This window comes from Anoplophora glabripennis, unplaced genomic scaffold (genome assembly GCF_000390285.2).
Source record: "Anoplophora glabripennis isolate ALB-LARVAE unplaced genomic scaffold, Agla_2.0 scaffold636, whole genome shotgun sequence".
Taxonomy (NCBI): Eukaryota; Metazoa; Arthropoda; class Insecta; order Coleoptera; family Cerambycidae; genus Anoplophora; species Anoplophora glabripennis.
Genome location: NW_019416715.1, coordinates 97,678 through 114,749, shown reverse-complemented (window position 1 = coordinate 114,749; position 17,072 = coordinate 97,678). Strand labels below are relative to the sequence as shown.

Sequence of the window (17,072 nt, the reverse complement as noted above, 5' to 3'; positions counted from 1 at the left end):
TTTATAGCAATACTGTACAAAAATAAAATTTCGGGTCAAACAATGAGACACAGTTTCTTTTGTATTTTTTCCGTACAATCGAATGGTGTAATCAGTTTTTGAATTTTCTTTAAATTTAAACAAACTATCAACAATAATTACTGAAAAACTCATTTCTGCAAGAGTCATTTTTCTTTTTTGCATTTTTGAGCATGTTTTTGAACTGCGATTCCAATTTTTTTTATTTCACCAAAAAGTATATGTCAAAACGAAAAAAATGATTACCGGCAGAACTCTGTACGATGATTTTTTTAAGTAGAATTTTTCTTTGAAAAAAAAGTGTTTCAGACCGGAAAATATGAATATCTCGGAAACTTCTTGATTTTTTTATCTAAAAAAAATTGTGGTTATTTAAGACACAGGAAAGTATACTTTCACCAAGTTTCGTCAAAATTAAATTATTTTTGCGGAAATGAGAAATAAAAAACGAAAAAAAAGAAAAAAACCTGTTTTCCGCATTTTTCTCGGAAATTTTGAGGTTATCTTCAAAAGTTCCCTCTACAAGAGTTGTAGATTTTTTCATCATCTATAACTTTTGTATTGGATACTTTTTTGTTTGACATCAACTTTCGCCAGAAATCTCAATGATACCATTTTTCACCCCTCTTCAACCCCCAAATCAACCCTCCGCCGCCCCTGCTCACGCATTTATTTTTTTTACGTTTATTATAAGCCCCTTTACCATTTCCACTTATAAAAGTCCAGGTAACAATATTTTTTTCTCTAAGTGTAATTTGGTTGGACTATTATGATATTATTCTGTAAAGGTTCCGACATAAAAAAATTACCTTCAATTTTTACATTTTCTCTATATTAAAAAATATGAACCAGATTGATGAGATTATAAAGAATATTAGGACAACTGACAACATTGAGCTCATGTTATTGTTACATTTTGTGGTATATTTTAACAATATTTTACCGAATTGCAAGAATATTACAGAATAGCATCAATAATATCCAAAATTGCTCCGGCGATTCATTAAACACATATAATGAGTCACTGAATAAGATGTCGCTGTTTTCCAACAGACGGCATTACTAGAACTGCAAGTGTGTAGTTTACAATGGCAAAACTACCTTTTTTAGTGTTAAACATGTTGAATTTCGTGCCAAAAAAGAGAATTCAGTTTATTCAAAAGAAATCTACAGCTGAAGCACACAGAATCGTTGAGACATATGGCAACCACGCTCTGTCGCAAACAACATGTAGAGATTGGTTTAGACGCTTCAAAAATAGTGATTTTGATACAGATAAGATAAAGAACGCTTTGACACACCGAAACAGTTTGAAGATGAAGAATTGGAGGCATTACTTCATGAAGACTCATGTCAGATGCTAGCTGAAGTAGCAGAATCATTAGCAGTTGATCACACAACAGTTTCGAAACATTTTACAGCATTAAGAATGTTTTAAAATCAAGGACGTTGGGTGCCGTTCGAGTTGAAGCCAAGAGATGTCAAAGGGCGTCTTTGCAAGTGCAAACAGCTGCTTCAACGGCAGAAAAGAATGGATATGCTACGATAATCCTAAGCGAAGAAAATCATGGGGGCAAGCCCGGCTATGCGTTAACATAGTTGGCAAAGGCGAATACCCATTATTCCAAGTTTCTGCTCTGCATTTGGTGGGATCAGCTGGGTGTAGTTTATTATGAGCTGCTCAAATGGAATGAAACCATCATGGGAGATCGCTTTCGACTACAATTGATGTGATTGAGCCAAGTATTGAAGGAAGACCAGTCGCTGTGCAAGCAGAGACATGACAAAGTGATTTTGCAGCAACGGCCACTTGTTGCAATAAAGGTGAAAGCCTATTTGGAAACGTTAAATGGGAAGCCTCACTCAACATCGCCCCTTCCGATTACACAGGGCAATAAAATTTGACGAAAAATCGCACCCAAAAACCAGACCTTACTTGCCCAAAGGTTTTTGGTGCGCAGAATCCAAATCCGGAACCAGAGTTGCTCCTATACGTCACGTTTCCAAGATATCTTAACCTAAAAGTGCAAAAAACAAGTTTTTTGTTATATTTGAGCTTATATCACAGAGCGAAAATTTTTTTTCTAAAAACGAATCATGCCCTCTAAAGCTATCACTCTTACCCTTCAAAACGCTTTTTTCAGATTTGAAAAATCTTTTTTATTCGCGGAGATATCATTGAATGAAGTTAGGTACTTTAGCGTTTTCATAACAGTGGTACTTAGGTTAGGAAATCTCAGAATCCTAAAGTGATAGAATAATTTGGAGGTCAGATCCAGATTGGGCGACACAAAAAACATGTAAATATCCGCTTTCTTAAGAACTTTTTTCAATTTTAGTACCTCTGTTATAAAAACGCTAAAAGTACCTAACTTCATTCAATGATATCTCCGCGAATAAAAGAGATTTTTCAAATCTGAAAAAAGCGTTTTGATGGGTAACAGTGGTAGTTTCAGAGGGCATGATTTGTTTTTAGAAAAAAAAATTTTTGCACTGCGATATAAACCCGTTTTTTGCACTTTTAGGTAAGGATATCTTGGAAACGTGACGTATAGGAGCAATTCTGATGCCAGATTTGGATTCTCCGCACCAAAAGCTTTCAGGTAAGTGAGGTGCTGGTTTTTGGGTATGAAAATTGTTGCCCTGTGTTATCACTTGTTCCGATCGATGGCACATGGCCAGGCTGAGCAGCACTTCCATTCTTACAATACCAAAAAATGGGTCGACTCGTGGATAGTTTCAAAAGATGTCATTTTTTTTATGTGGAATTAAAATGCTACCAGGGAGATAGGAAAAAGTAGTGGCTAGCGATGATAATGGCGACATGTTTTTTACAATTTTTTTTAAATAAAGCATACATTTTCACGAAAAAACAGCAAGAACTTATTCAACCTCCCATTATATCGTTAATTCTGTCAACGCTGAATGGAACATGTATGATGATGTTCATGAATTCCTAGTTTAATCCATTTTATTATTTAAATAAGATATTGTACGATTTTGACTTACCATATTATTTAGATCTTTTTTTATCCTGATGAAGTAAATTATTAGCCAGTTAAGAAGAGTTAGGCCGGTCAACCATATTATTACATGTTTCAATAGATATGCTTAATCACTGACTAATTTAAAATTATGTTATCTGGAATTTTTTTTTCGAAATAGAATTACATAGCAAAGGGATTTTTAACTCAATAAATAACGCAGTTTATACTAGAAAACGTATAGACTAATATCTGTTAAAAACGGGTGGGTACCTATTATTACTTTCAATATGATATAGTTTAGCAATATAAAAATATGTTGCGTTATTGTAAATAGAGTACTTGTTTAAAAAATTACTAAGTCTTTGGAAGCATCAAATATCTACATATAGCACAACTACGTAGTACCGAGATTCTTGATAACTCGAATCCTTAAGAAAAAAATTATTATTAAGCAAAACATCCTTTATATAAGTCACATTGTTCAAATGGGTATATCGGAACGATATCACTTAATAATAAAACAGCCAACGTATAATATCATCAATGTTTTAAATAATGCGCAAAGCGGACTAAATAAATGCGATGTGAGGTATGATCTAGAATCAGTCTAGTCGAAATTACAGTATAAAACCGATTTGTGTATTGCGGGGTTGTACAACAGTATTATTATTCAATCGCAGGGGAGTTTCACTGTTAGAATTTTCGTCTGGAATTTGATCGTTCTGATTGTGCGGATCAAATCCTGGGTTCAGGATAATATTAGGAACTAGCTCTATAATTTCCTGTTCTTCTATCACTGAAAAAAATTAATAACATGTAAATTTATTATATTTAATCAATAAAATAATCAGATATGTATAGAATAAAAAAATAAAATCAGTAATAAATACATTTAAAAAACAATTAACTTTATCAGATCAGATATTAAGAATAATAATAAAAAATAGCGAAATAATTATGTAGGTACTTGGTAAAATAAGATCCTTTATAAGCAAAACGTATGGATAAAAAACTATTATGTTTAAAATAAAATAATAATAAAAAATATTATTATAACATGGCATTTTGGAGACCTTTTGAAACAGAACAAAACGAAATTTAAAATATGTTGTTGGCCAAATGATCATATAACAGAAATTTTCTACACATTATATACAAATCATTATAATTTTTTATCTTTAGCAGAAAACTTTTTTAGGCCTATGTCATTAAATTTTATTGCCAGGCGTTTTTTTACATGTTCAACTGACTTCGGAAAAACTATACTATAATTTGTGTTACTTTCTCAATACAAAAATTCTAATAAAACCATGTGTAGTTTTACCAGCGATAAAACTTCGGCAGACAGTTTTGTCAGTGCAATAATGACGTGATTGATCCAAAATTAATAAAAAAAATTCCATAATACATGAAAATCTTATGTCTTGCAAACTAGACGTTTTCGGAATAAAAATTAAATAAATTTACTTACCCCCAGGTACATGGCACTCTCGATATAATAAAATGCATGTCCCTAATCCTAATAAAATTAAAGTTCCCATCACTACACCCACAGCTACTGCCCACACCCGTGTATCAAAGTTTTCCACTCCATCAAACAGATGTCGAGCCAATTCTGAAATATATTTATAAATATTCTACCATCAGTGTAAAAAAAAAACAAGAAAGCAATTTAAACTCAAAATTATGCATACAATTTACTAGTTACTTGTTTTTAATGTTACTTAATATTTGAATTAGGAAACTACAATGAAGTAAGATAAAATAAATTATAGATAGCTATTCTGCTAAATAATTTTTTACAATATAAATTTAAATTTGTGTTACATCTCAGTAACACTGATTTTTTAACAGTGGCAGGTTGTTATAAATCGTAAAAAGAATAAATTTAGTTCTGTAATTATNAAACTCTGCCCGCTGATTGGTCAGTTGCAAATATATCTTCGACATACGGCATAAATTAAATTCTCTAGAGAATTGGATTCCTTCAACGTTCAAAAATAAGTATTTAAGTTTTTAAGAGAAATTTGTCTGGTGAATTTTTTCTCTGGAGAATCAGTTCTCCTGTTTTCAAAAATCAAGGCCCTGAAGGGTAAGAGTGGTAGTTTCAGAGGGCATGATTTGTTTTTAGAAAAAAAATTTTTTCGCTGTGAGATATAAACTTGTTTTTTGCACTTTTAGGTTAGTATATCTTGGAAACGTGACATATAGGAGCAATTCTGATGCCAGATTTGGATTCTGCACTCCAAAAACTTTCAGGTAGTGAGGTGCTGGTTTTTGGGTGTGAAAATTATTGCCCTGTGTTATCACTTGTTCCGATTGATGGCACATGGCCGGGCTAAGCAGCACTTCCATTCTTACGATATCAAAAAATGCGTAATTTTTCCAATGTGGAATTAAAATGCTGCCAGAAAGATGGGAAAAAATAGCGGCTAGCGATGGATAACAGTGTGTTTCTTACCAACTTTTTTAAATAAAGCCTAGATTTTCACAGAACAGCAAGAACTTATTCAACATCCCAATATATTGTTAATTCTGTCAACGCTGAATGGACCATGTATAATGATGTTGATGAATTCCTAGTTTAATACATTTTAATATTTAAATAAGATATTGTACGATTTTGACTTACCATATTATTTAAATTTTTTTTTTTTTATCCTGATGGAGTAAATTATTAGCCAGTTAAGAAGAGTTAGGCCAGTATTACGTGTTTCAATTAGATATGCTTAATCACCGACTAATTTAAAATTATGTTAACATTATCTGCAATTTTTTTTGAAATAAAATTACATAGCAAAGGGATTTTTAACTCAATAAATAACGCAGTTTATACTAGAAAACGTATAGACTAATATCTGTTAAAAACGGGTGGGTACCTATTATTACTTTCAATATGATATAGTTTAGCAATATAAAAATATGTTGCGTTATTGTAAATAGAGTACTTGTTTAAAAAATTACTAAGTCTTTGGAAGCATCAAATATCTACATATAGTACAACTACGTAGTACCGAGATTCTTGATAACTCGAATCCTTAAGAAAAAAATTATTATTAAGCAAAACATCCTTTATATAAGTCACATTGTTCAAATGGGTATATCGGAACGATATCACTTAATAATAAAACAGCCAACGTATAATATCATCAATGTTTTAAATAATGCGCAAAGCGGACTAAATAAATGCGATGTGAGGTATGATCTAGAATCAGTCTAGTCGAAATTACAGTATAAAACCGATTTGTGTATTGCGGGGTTGTACAACAGTATTATTATTCAATCGCAGGGGAGTTTCACTGTTAGAATTTTCGTCTGGAATTTGATCGTTCTGATTGTGCGGATCAAATCCTGGGTTCAGGATAATATTAGGAACTAGCTCTATAATTTCCTGTTCTTCTATCACTGAAAAAAATTAATAACATGTAAATTTATTATATTTAATCAATAAAATAATCAGATATGTATAGAATAAAAAAATAAAATCAGTAATAAATACATTTAAAAAACAATTAACTTTATCAGATCAGATATTAAGAATAATAATAAAAAATAGCGAAATAATTATGTAGGTACTTGGTAAAATAAGATCCTTTATAAGCAAAACGTATGGATAAAAAACTATTATGTTTAAAATAAAATAATAATAAAAAATATTATTATAACATGGCATTTTGGAGACCTTTTGAAACAGAACAAAACGAAATTTAAAATATGTTGTTGGCCAAATGATCATATAACAGAAATTTTCTACACATTATATACAAATCATTATAATTTTTTATCTTTAGCAGAAAACTTTTTTAGGCCTATGTCATTAAATTTTATTGCCAGGCGTTTTTTTACATGTTCAACTGACTTCGGAAAAACTATACTATAATTTGTGTTACTTTCTCAATACAAAAATTCTAATAAAACCATGTGTAGTTTTACCAGCGATAAAACTTCGGCAGACAGTTTTGTCAGTGCAATAATGACGTGATTGATCCAAAATTAATAAAAAAAATTCCATAATACATGAAAATCTTATGTCTTGCAAACTAGACGTTTTCGGAATAAAAATTAAATAAATTTACTTACCCCCAGGTACATGGCACTCTCGATATAATAAAATGCATGTCCCTAATCCTAATAAAATTAAAGTTCCCATCACTACACCCACAGCTACTGCCCACACCCGTGTATCAAAGTTTTCCACTCCATCAAACAGATGTCGAGCCAATTCTGAAATATATTTATAAATATTCTACCATCAGTGTAAAAAAAAAACAAGAAAGCCATTTAAACACAAAATTATGCATACAATTTACTAGTTACTTGTTTTTAATGTTACTTAATATTTGAATTAGGAAACTACAATGAAGTAAGATAAAATAAATTATAGATAGCTATTCTGCTAAATAATTTTTTACAATATAAATTTAAATTTGTGTTACATCTCAGTAACACTGATTTTTTAACAGTGGCAGGTTGTTATAAATCGTAAAAAGAATAAATTTAGTTCTGTAATTATTGTTGAATGAAGCAAAAAATTGAAATTTTCCTCTGGAATGGTGCATTTTACTGACATGCAACAAGTATATATTTTTCAAAATAAACAAAGTGATGTTTCAAAAAACAAACGACCATGTCAGGTGCTCTCAGCAACCTCTGTATTCTAGGTAAAAAATAAGCTCATATTTATATTCGGCTGTCCCAAACTCCCAATTCTCCCATATTAAATTTCATGTACATTAAAAGAGTTATTTTTAAATGAAATAAAACAAATTTTTGACTTGTTAAGGGAGTAAAATTATAAAGATAAATATGTCAAGACTTACAAGCGCCATTGTTGGCTGGAAAATTATTAAAAAAGGTTAAAAAAAATTAAGTTTTCCCGAGGGAATTTGAAAAGTAAACTATTGATACTTGTTTCTAAATATGACACCCACTAAAAGTTGCACCCTGTATATTTTAAACAGAATATCTGATTTGTTATCTTAGAAATTTAGTTCAGTAACAATATTTTGTATACACCGTGTCCACCTAGTGCGCGTAAATCCAATATCTAGGTTAATAAAAGAAATAACCTAATTTTTTTTTAACAGAGTTTTTTTCAGGAATTGTAGAGTGAGGATGGGTCTTTCAAAAACTTTTTCAAAGTTTGCCTTGGGTTTTCCGGGGGGACCCTGTGTTTTATGATTTTATTAGATGCCTTTCTGTAGACCCTACAATTTTTTTAATAGCTTTTCCTATACCTAAGTTGCGTAGTTTTTGCAAAAAACCCATTTTTATGTAAAATATCGGATTTGCGCCCGTTCCTTTGGCTGATTATTTTATTGTTATTATACTTTTCCTATTACCTATTTATCTTTCAGGTTAGAGAACATCTAAATCACGTATATCCAAACCAGTGGTTAGGTCGTGGTGGTCCAGTTCTTTGGCCCGCAGTTCGCCTGACTTAAATAGTCTGGACTTTTTCTTGTGGGGTTATATCAAGGAGCGAGTATACAAAGTACCACCAACGGATATTCAAGACTTAAAAGAAAAGATTCAAAACGAGTTTTTAACTATAACGCCTCAAATGTTAAGAAATGTCCACATTCATTTTCATAGTAGATTAATACTTTGTGTAGAAAACAACGGTGGACAGTTTGAACATTTATTTAAAGTTAGCTTGCGACTATGAGTATTCTTTTTTCAAAATTCTATTCATCCAAATTTTTTAATCTCCAATTTCACTAATAACTTTCCTAACTATGGTAACAGTGCTTGATTTTCAATATGATACGGATGAAACTTCTTCAATATTTTATTTGTCAAACTTTTGAAAACTCCAAGGTTACTTCTAATTTTCTGGCACTAATATTTGGATTTTCAACAGCAGACACCACAACTCTTAACTAAATATTATCGTTGTTACTTTCATGTCCCCTGGTAGTTTTCCCAAAATTCGCATTTGCTGTTCATTCAAACTTTTCCTTCTCATTTTCAAAACAGTGGGAATCTGTAAATTTGGATTATTTGCTTTGTAAATACGTGCTGCTAGCAAACATTTCCCATATTTTGCTAATTCTTAATCACTTGTAGCGATTTTGTTTTTTTTATTTTATTTACAAATAATTGGTAACTTTCCATATAGACTCATTTATTAAACTCAAATATCTAAATTTTTCAGTACAATAGTGTAGCTAGACAACTAATAAATTTAATAAAAATAAATACCCTTACAATATTTTTCCCAACAAAGGAACGGGCGAAAAACCGGTATTTTACATAAAAATGTTTTTTTTTTTTTGCAAAAACTACGCAACTTAGGTATAGGAAAAGCTATTAAAAAATTGTAGAGTCTACAGAAAGGCATCTAATGAAATCATAAAACACAGGATGTTCTATTTGAAAAAGTTGTATATCGCAGGTCAACTTTGATACGTTTTTTCAAAGAGCCATCTTCACTACTAGAAGTGATGAAACATAAGAAAAAAAATGAAAAGTCCATTATCTCGAAAACTATCAATATTCTAATAGGGATCATAACACAAAGTCCCGTTAATTTTTCACGTAGTATTCGATAATGCCATAAAAAATATAGGTTTCCATTTAAAAAAATTAAGTTGGTACCTGCCTGGGAAAAACTAAACACCCTGTATATGCAAATATATTTTCATTTTGTGCAGCTCGGGAAAGTAGGCAATTCTGTAGAAAAAAAATTAAGTTATATCTTTTATTAACCTAGATATTGGACTTACGCGTACTAGGTGAACACGGTGTATAGTAAATGTCTATGAAACTATGAACAATAAGAATATTTAAAATTTTTACCTTGCTCCATATATTCATTCAATGTTTTACCATATACGTTTGTTATTGTACCTCTACCTAATTGATTGGTTGCCCAAATTCTAAATTCGTATGTCGTGTTAGGTAACAATTTGTATACCTCGATTTGTCTCTAAAATTATATAAAAGAAACGTAAGTTAGTGTAACCCTTACAAAAACAATATTCATGCAAAAACGACACAAAAATAATGCAACATAAAAAACAGTTTTGTTGTTCATTTCGTACAAAGCGTATAATTTCTTATTGCATAAAATAACCCATAACAAAGCAAGCCTGTAAATAAGCTAACCTGACCACAACAGAAAACTTACAGAATTAGGGGTGATATGATTAGGCGAAATAGCTGTCCAATTTTCATTTGCGTAGGCTAAGCGGTACTGAGCAGTAAAATTAATAATAGGGTAACCTCCATCACCCCCAACTTTCCATATAAGAAGAGCAAGTACAGTACTAGGTCTTACGACAACATCAACTAATGCAGGTGGAGGAGCTAGAAAACCATTTTTAGCAGTATGAGAGGATTTACACTGTAAAGTAAATCCTTAAACAAGGTTTTTTTACTGCTATTAAACGAAAATATATTCAAAGTTCTTCTAGTCCACTTTTTGGTAACAATTTACAAATTATAGTGATAACTTATTACCCAAACTATGATTATGTGTACAAAATTTCATCTCTACTATCTATTATTACAGGGTGTTAGAAGTTTGACTGCCTTAATTTTAACAGACGATAGAATAGATTAAAATAAACAAAAAAACTTTATATGACATGGGTCGTAAACTCAACCATTTTCAAGAAAAAAATTATCAAAATCTCCTGATGTACAAAAGTTCAATTAATTAAGGAATACTGACATAACTGCATGCATAGAATACCATAAAATACAATGTTTATCACTTTTTTGAACTTCTTTTTGCTTAATTCTAAAAAATAATTAGCGTTGTAATAAATTTAAAATTCGATAAAATTCATATATAGCAGTGTGACAACGGCGCGGCGGATAACACGAGGTACTAAGCTGTCCAGCATTACGCAATTCAGTTGGTATCTGGAATTGGACCGTGTGTGTGTTTTTTCCGTACCACTATTTCATTTTCTTGAGATGTTTTCCAGTGCGTGCGCGAAAATTGGATTCGAAGGTGTCGTGCGTGCATCAAAAATGGTGATGGACATTTTGAGCATATGTTGTAGTTTGTTTTGTACTTGTACGTTTAAAATTTACTGAATTTTGCTTTTTGGTAAGTACCTAAATTATTTTTAATACATATGATTATTTGGATGACGTGAATCTTTGGGTACTTTAATTACATATTTTTCAAATTCATAATTTGATTAAAAGCGCGTGCACACGTGGAATGCATCAGCTATGTAGCATTAGGTTAAACGCTGTGTCACGTTGTGATGAAACTCCCCAATATTAATACTCGCTGTATTTTGAAAACTGTTAATCTTACGCCCCTGTAATATACAACTTTTTTGTTCATTTATGATTACTCCATCTCATGCTGAAGTAGTGGCAGTCAAACTTCTTAGACCCTGTATATACATATTAAAAACTTCAATCTCGGATCCCAGAATTTATAAAATTTTAAGGATTCTGGACATTTTGCATGACTAAAACCCTGGGGAAATCTAAAAGTAATCCCGAAATAAAATTGTTGCATTTGATTTTTTTATTTATCGTATTAAACCAAATCCCAGTGACCTTCAAACAGATTATGAACCTAGTATGAAATCTAAATCCCGGGATTAAAATTTTTTATTACAAAATCCCAGTATAATTCCTGTTCTGAAAAACTGGATTCCACAAAACATACATACTTCAGATTTTCCAAACGTTGAATTATTATATGGTGTAATAAATCATATATCAGTTATTAAACTTAAGAATATGATTCAATTTAATGATTTTTATCTAATAGATCTATCAGATAATTAAATTTAACTGGTGAAAAAATTGGTTTCAAATTTATGGAAACTATTATTTGATATAAAGATCTTATTGTCAATATTAAAAACAATGTAATTTTATAAATGTTACAATAAATCTGTAAATACAAAGTTACATGAAGTAAAAATTGTAAGCGTATTCACTTTTTTTAGGTTTTATACGTTAACAATATGGATAAATGCCAGAATCATAAAATTCTGAGAAATATATCTCAAAAAACTATGTGCCATAGTAATAGTGAAAGAAATTACAATTATTACCATTTCCGTGTGCTTTAAACCACTCTTACTACTACTTACATCCCTCTCTTGCCATCTATGACTTAAAACCATGGAGACTACACAAGGACCACTCCAACTCTGTACTGTAAACTGTAAACTGTAAACAACTATCTTACCAAATTAGAGGGCCCTAGTGCCCCACATGCACCGAAATAGTGGAGGAGAGATAAAGAAAGCGGCAGTTTGAATTAAAAATCAAATCATGCCCTTTTTCTGATGTATTAAAAATTTTAAAATAAATAATGTAGGGTACTTTGAATCAGATAAACAAATCAATAAATAATGAAAATATGTCGGTGTACAATGAACACTAGCGACCCTAGTGGTAATTTCTGCTATTACATTGACAAATTTTGTCAATTTTACCATACGAGTTCGTGCTCCTTGTCTAGTCTCCCTGCTTAAAACCTTCACTGTTATTTGTATCCCGCATAATAGCGGTTTACTTAAAATAATAAAATTACATATGGATTTGTCACACGAACTATCACCAAATTGTTAGTATTCATATATTAGTTTTATAATCACAGTTATATGTCAAATTAAGCACAAAGTAATTTAACTTGAAAAAGGCAATTTTTTTTCAAGCAGGTGATAAGAAGTGTATGAATGTAGTGTAGTGATTAGAAAGGGTTTAGTAATAATGAATACTGTACTGAATAATTTACTGTAAATTGGTGATGGGTACTTCAGTGGTATAGATCATAGACAAATAATTGAAAAGAAAAACAAACAAATGCAAAAGCAGAAATTTCTAAACAAAATAGGATCAATTTAGTATCAAATATAATTAGTACTTTGACCAGCCACGAGAAAACACAATATTAAATACATATACATTAGAGCAGGTAACTTTGTGAACATAAAAATACACAACAGATCTTCACTCATACAAGCACTCAATGTCGACCTCTTTTTTGTATATGCTGAAAATAAAACTTTAGATCTCTGTGGTAAATTAAACAATCAATTAAGGAATTAGTTAATTTTTATTGTTTTTTTTCCTCTTTTCTGTTTTCTTTGATAAGTAGACAATAGATGAACAGTAATACGTCATTGAATTGTAGATCAGAAATTGTGAATAAAGATGGAATGATAATACAAAATAACACTGAAAAACGAAGTCTTAAGTAAAAAAAAATAATCCTAATTTAGAGATTACAAACGTAACGTTGTCGAAAAAACAATAAACGATGCCAAAACAGAAAGTTGGTGATCATGATGCTCAAGATTACATAAAAACAGTTTAGCAACAACTTAAGCATTTGAACCAGCCATAAAAAAATATATATATATATAAAGAAAAAAGAGAAGGTGAGAGTGGAGAATGACAGAAAGAACTTTTTAACAAACTAACACCTATCTCTTAGAGATTTTAGATTGGACTAACTCTTAAGATATTTTGTTAAGATCGTTTGCGTTTGGTGAATTGCACAGAACAATAAAACAGAAGAGCGATATAACCCCAAGCAAAGACAAGTACACACAAATTTTTATTTACACCTATTTAGGAGAGACCTCAAAATATTTGTATGATTATTACATTACATTTTTAAACAATACAAAATTTTAACTTTAAGTTCGTTATTTATATTTGACATGTGTATTTATGTTTTTAAAAATAGGCAAAAATTTTATTTAAGTAGTGACATACATGGTGTAAATACAAGGCATAAAAATAATATTCGGGTACCTTTTTCTAAATTGTCAATTACCAATAAGTCATCAAATTATTTGGGGCCTAAAATGTTTAATAAATTACCTATTGATTTAAGACAAGATAAAATATCTTTTTATCAATTTAAAGTAAAGTTAAAATTATATTTAGTGACCAAATGTTTTTATTCCTTGGGAGAGTTTTTTGCTTCCTAGGTTAAGTTAAATTTATTTTTAATTTAAATATCTGCTATACGCATAACTGACTATTGTTATACAATTTGTAATTGTCTCAAAACAAAATAAAACATCTAATCTAATTAATTTTAAAACCTAATTTTGGAAATGATTCTTGATTAAAAAATAAATATATTACTTAAGTAGGACTTGCCAGACCCAATAAAATTATTTTCTTTGTAGGTATGTAAGACGTACGAGGCCATGGTCTTATAAAGTATCATGTGTTTTGGGTGCCGTGGCATATATACTTGATCGCCACCAGTTACTATGCACTTCCTTAGTCTTAACTGGTAAGTTTTGCAGGGGCGGACCCGCTATCAGAACTCCTAGGCTAATCCTGATATTGATTTTGGTTTTTGTTGATGGTTCTAAGACCACTACAGAGGAAATCAAATGTGACAAACTGAATAAAGATCAGCAGTTAGCTTGTCTGCCTTATGCTCATAATGTAACAGACTCACTACCAAAGTATTGCAGAGAATTTTTATAAAAAATTATATTTCTTCATAAATTTACAAATAAACAAGTTCTTCTTTAGGACACAATCGTGGGGCACACTATATCAGCCGTTTTTTTCTGGCTTTTTCCCATTTTATTTTCAAGGGGTGATTAAACATCTTAAAAGATCATCATTAACCCTAAAAGTTGCATAATAAAAGAGATAATTAATATCAAATTTTGTTTTTTTTTAGTTTATATTTTTTTTATTTGTTATTTATTAAAAAAGTTGCATAATAAGAGAGATATTACTGTTAATTTTTTTTTATTTTTATTCAATTAAACAATTTTTTTATTTTTTCATGATGTTCACTTTACAATAATTGTTCAAAGTTATTGCCATGTTGTTGAAGTCTCTCTCGACATATCCATTAATTGGCATAATTTACTAGGCCTTGACTTGCTGTCGAATTGTCTTAGCAGCTGCCTCAACGCGGTTACGAAGATCATCTAAATCCATTATTTTGTTGGTGCATACTATGGTCTTCATAACGCTTCATAAATAGAAATCACAGGGATTAAGGTCAGGTGAGCGAGGAGGCCATGGAACAGGACGACCTCGACCAATCCACTTATTTACTTTGCTTATTAGGATTTATTTGGAGGAATTTATGTCAAACCAATAGTCCAGTGACAATTGATGAAATAGCTTGACAGATGGGAATAGCTACTGACATTAGCCTACTTAGTAAAAAATTCACTAATAACTTATCATTTGAATTTATAATTACTTTGAATAAGTTGTTGATCAACCGTTTTAGCCTTAATAACCTTTTGTAAGGAGCCTAATCACCCCTTAAAAATAAAAAAATAAGAACTAAACAAAATTTTTAACAGTAAAATCTCTTATTATAAAACTTTTGTGAATACATTTTAAGGTTAATGATGATCTATTAAGATGTTTAATCACCCCTTGAAAATAAAATCACAAGACCGTAAACACCTTGTATATTAGGGTTTCGTTTGAAACCTACATTTTTTTTTTACTCCATTGACGAAATATTGTTTTAAACATTGAAAAAAAAATCTCACCAATCTCACTATTAATTTTAATATTAAGTACTCACTATTTGATTTTAAAATCTTCCTATTCATTTAACATGTACACTTACATCTTTTTTTAAATTATCTGTATCTCAGCTGAATTTTGTTATTTTATTGCCCACAGGCGATAATTATAGAGGAATCTTTGTTCTTTGAAAGTGTCCATAGTAGAATCTATGTGACTTGAATGGTTTCACTTTTCAAGAATTTACATTTCAAATGAAGCACCCTAATATATATAATTAAGTAGGTATACTAGAATTTCCAAAATTATGCAAAACCACAAGAAAATTAATAATCAAATAACCTGTATAAGAAACAATATGAGACAAACGTAACTAAAAGAAATGCAGTTTCTAGGTATTTTAATACTTTTAAATGTCTGAACTTTGATTCTCTTATGCCAGATACATACGTAACAATAAGTCTAAACGATTTACTTGCAGAAATCAAATTGTAGATTTATTTAACATATAGATGATAAGTTCTTTGGTTTGCACATATATTTGTGCTGTGTAGACAGTGTCGTAGCTAAGGCCATGAGTGGCCAGGGCAAGATTTGAATTTTGCACCTCCCAAAACTTAGTTTGTAGGAAGAGAAGCAATACAATAACTGCGAGTGCGCCCCTTTAAAGTTTGCGCTCCTGGCAGCCGCCCCTACGGCCAGCCCCTAGCTACGAAGCTGTGTGTAGATGAAACAAACCATAGTGAATTTTAAATGCACCAATCACACATAAATTAGGTGCAATGTATATAACTGGCATTAATTAAAACATATAATTAATTCTAACAGTTTTATTGCTAGTTTTAAAATACTTACTTTTTACTGTTACATTAATTCTTGCATCCGAATTGACGACGTTTTCTCTGATACATGCATAAATTCCTGAGTCGTTTCGGTCAACTTCTGTAATAAATAATGAACCACTGTCTAGAACTGTCACATGGGTAGGCAGAGTTTTGCCATCCTCTCTTATCCACATTATACCACTGGTATGATGAACTGGACATTTTAACGTTAAATTGCGTCCTATATTTACTGCTACTTGTGTAAAGTTTTGACCTGCAGAAAAGAAATAGTTAAACACAAGTTACCCTCAAATGTGTCATAAATATTACCATTAACAGTAGCTAAGAATAGATAGAAATATACAATAGGCCTCAGGAAATCATACATTCTTCCATGATATTTTTACACTATTTTCATAAAATAACATACATTGTTTAGACGTCAAGTTTGACAAAATAGCATTATTTATTCAACGTTCAACGACACCCTTGTAAATTATCGATCGCCAATGAAAGAAAGTGAAATACCCTAAAATCTTGACTTTCCTCTTTCAATTTTCAACTAAATCTCTATTGCTGACACTGATTCAAGTTGAAAAATAAAAATATTTTGCTAGTGTCACTGTCAGTACTGTCACTGTCATTAATGTCACTATTGTGATTATGTATATGCATTACCGGAACTGTTGGAATTTACGTTACGTTGCGTTTAACAGAAACAGAAGTTAGTTGGTAGTTGCATGTGAACTGTAGAACAATTTTAATAATTTTCTTCGGTATCGCT

The 17,072-nt window shown here is 30.7% G+C and overlaps 1 protein-coding gene across 1 annotated transcript; it reads right to left on the bottom strand.

Moving 5' to 3' along the window:
- Positions 1-6,049: 6,049 nt before the first annotated feature.
- On the bottom strand, positions 6,050-16,756 carry LOC108912534 (contactin-1-like). The gene is made up of 6 exons (XM_018717780.1): positions 16,619-16,756; positions 16,320-16,562; positions 10,138-10,316; positions 9,807-9,936; positions 7,086-7,229; positions 6,050-6,410 (listed from the first exon to the last, which is right to left on the bottom strand). The coding sequence occupies exons 1-6, from the start codon at positions 16,674-16,676 to the stop codon at positions 6,232-6,234; spliced, it is 933 nt and encodes a 310-aa protein (XP_018573296.1). The 5' UTR covers positions 16,677-16,756; the 3' UTR covers positions 6,050-6,231.
- Between the last annotated feature and the right edge of the window lie 316 nt (positions 16,757-17,072).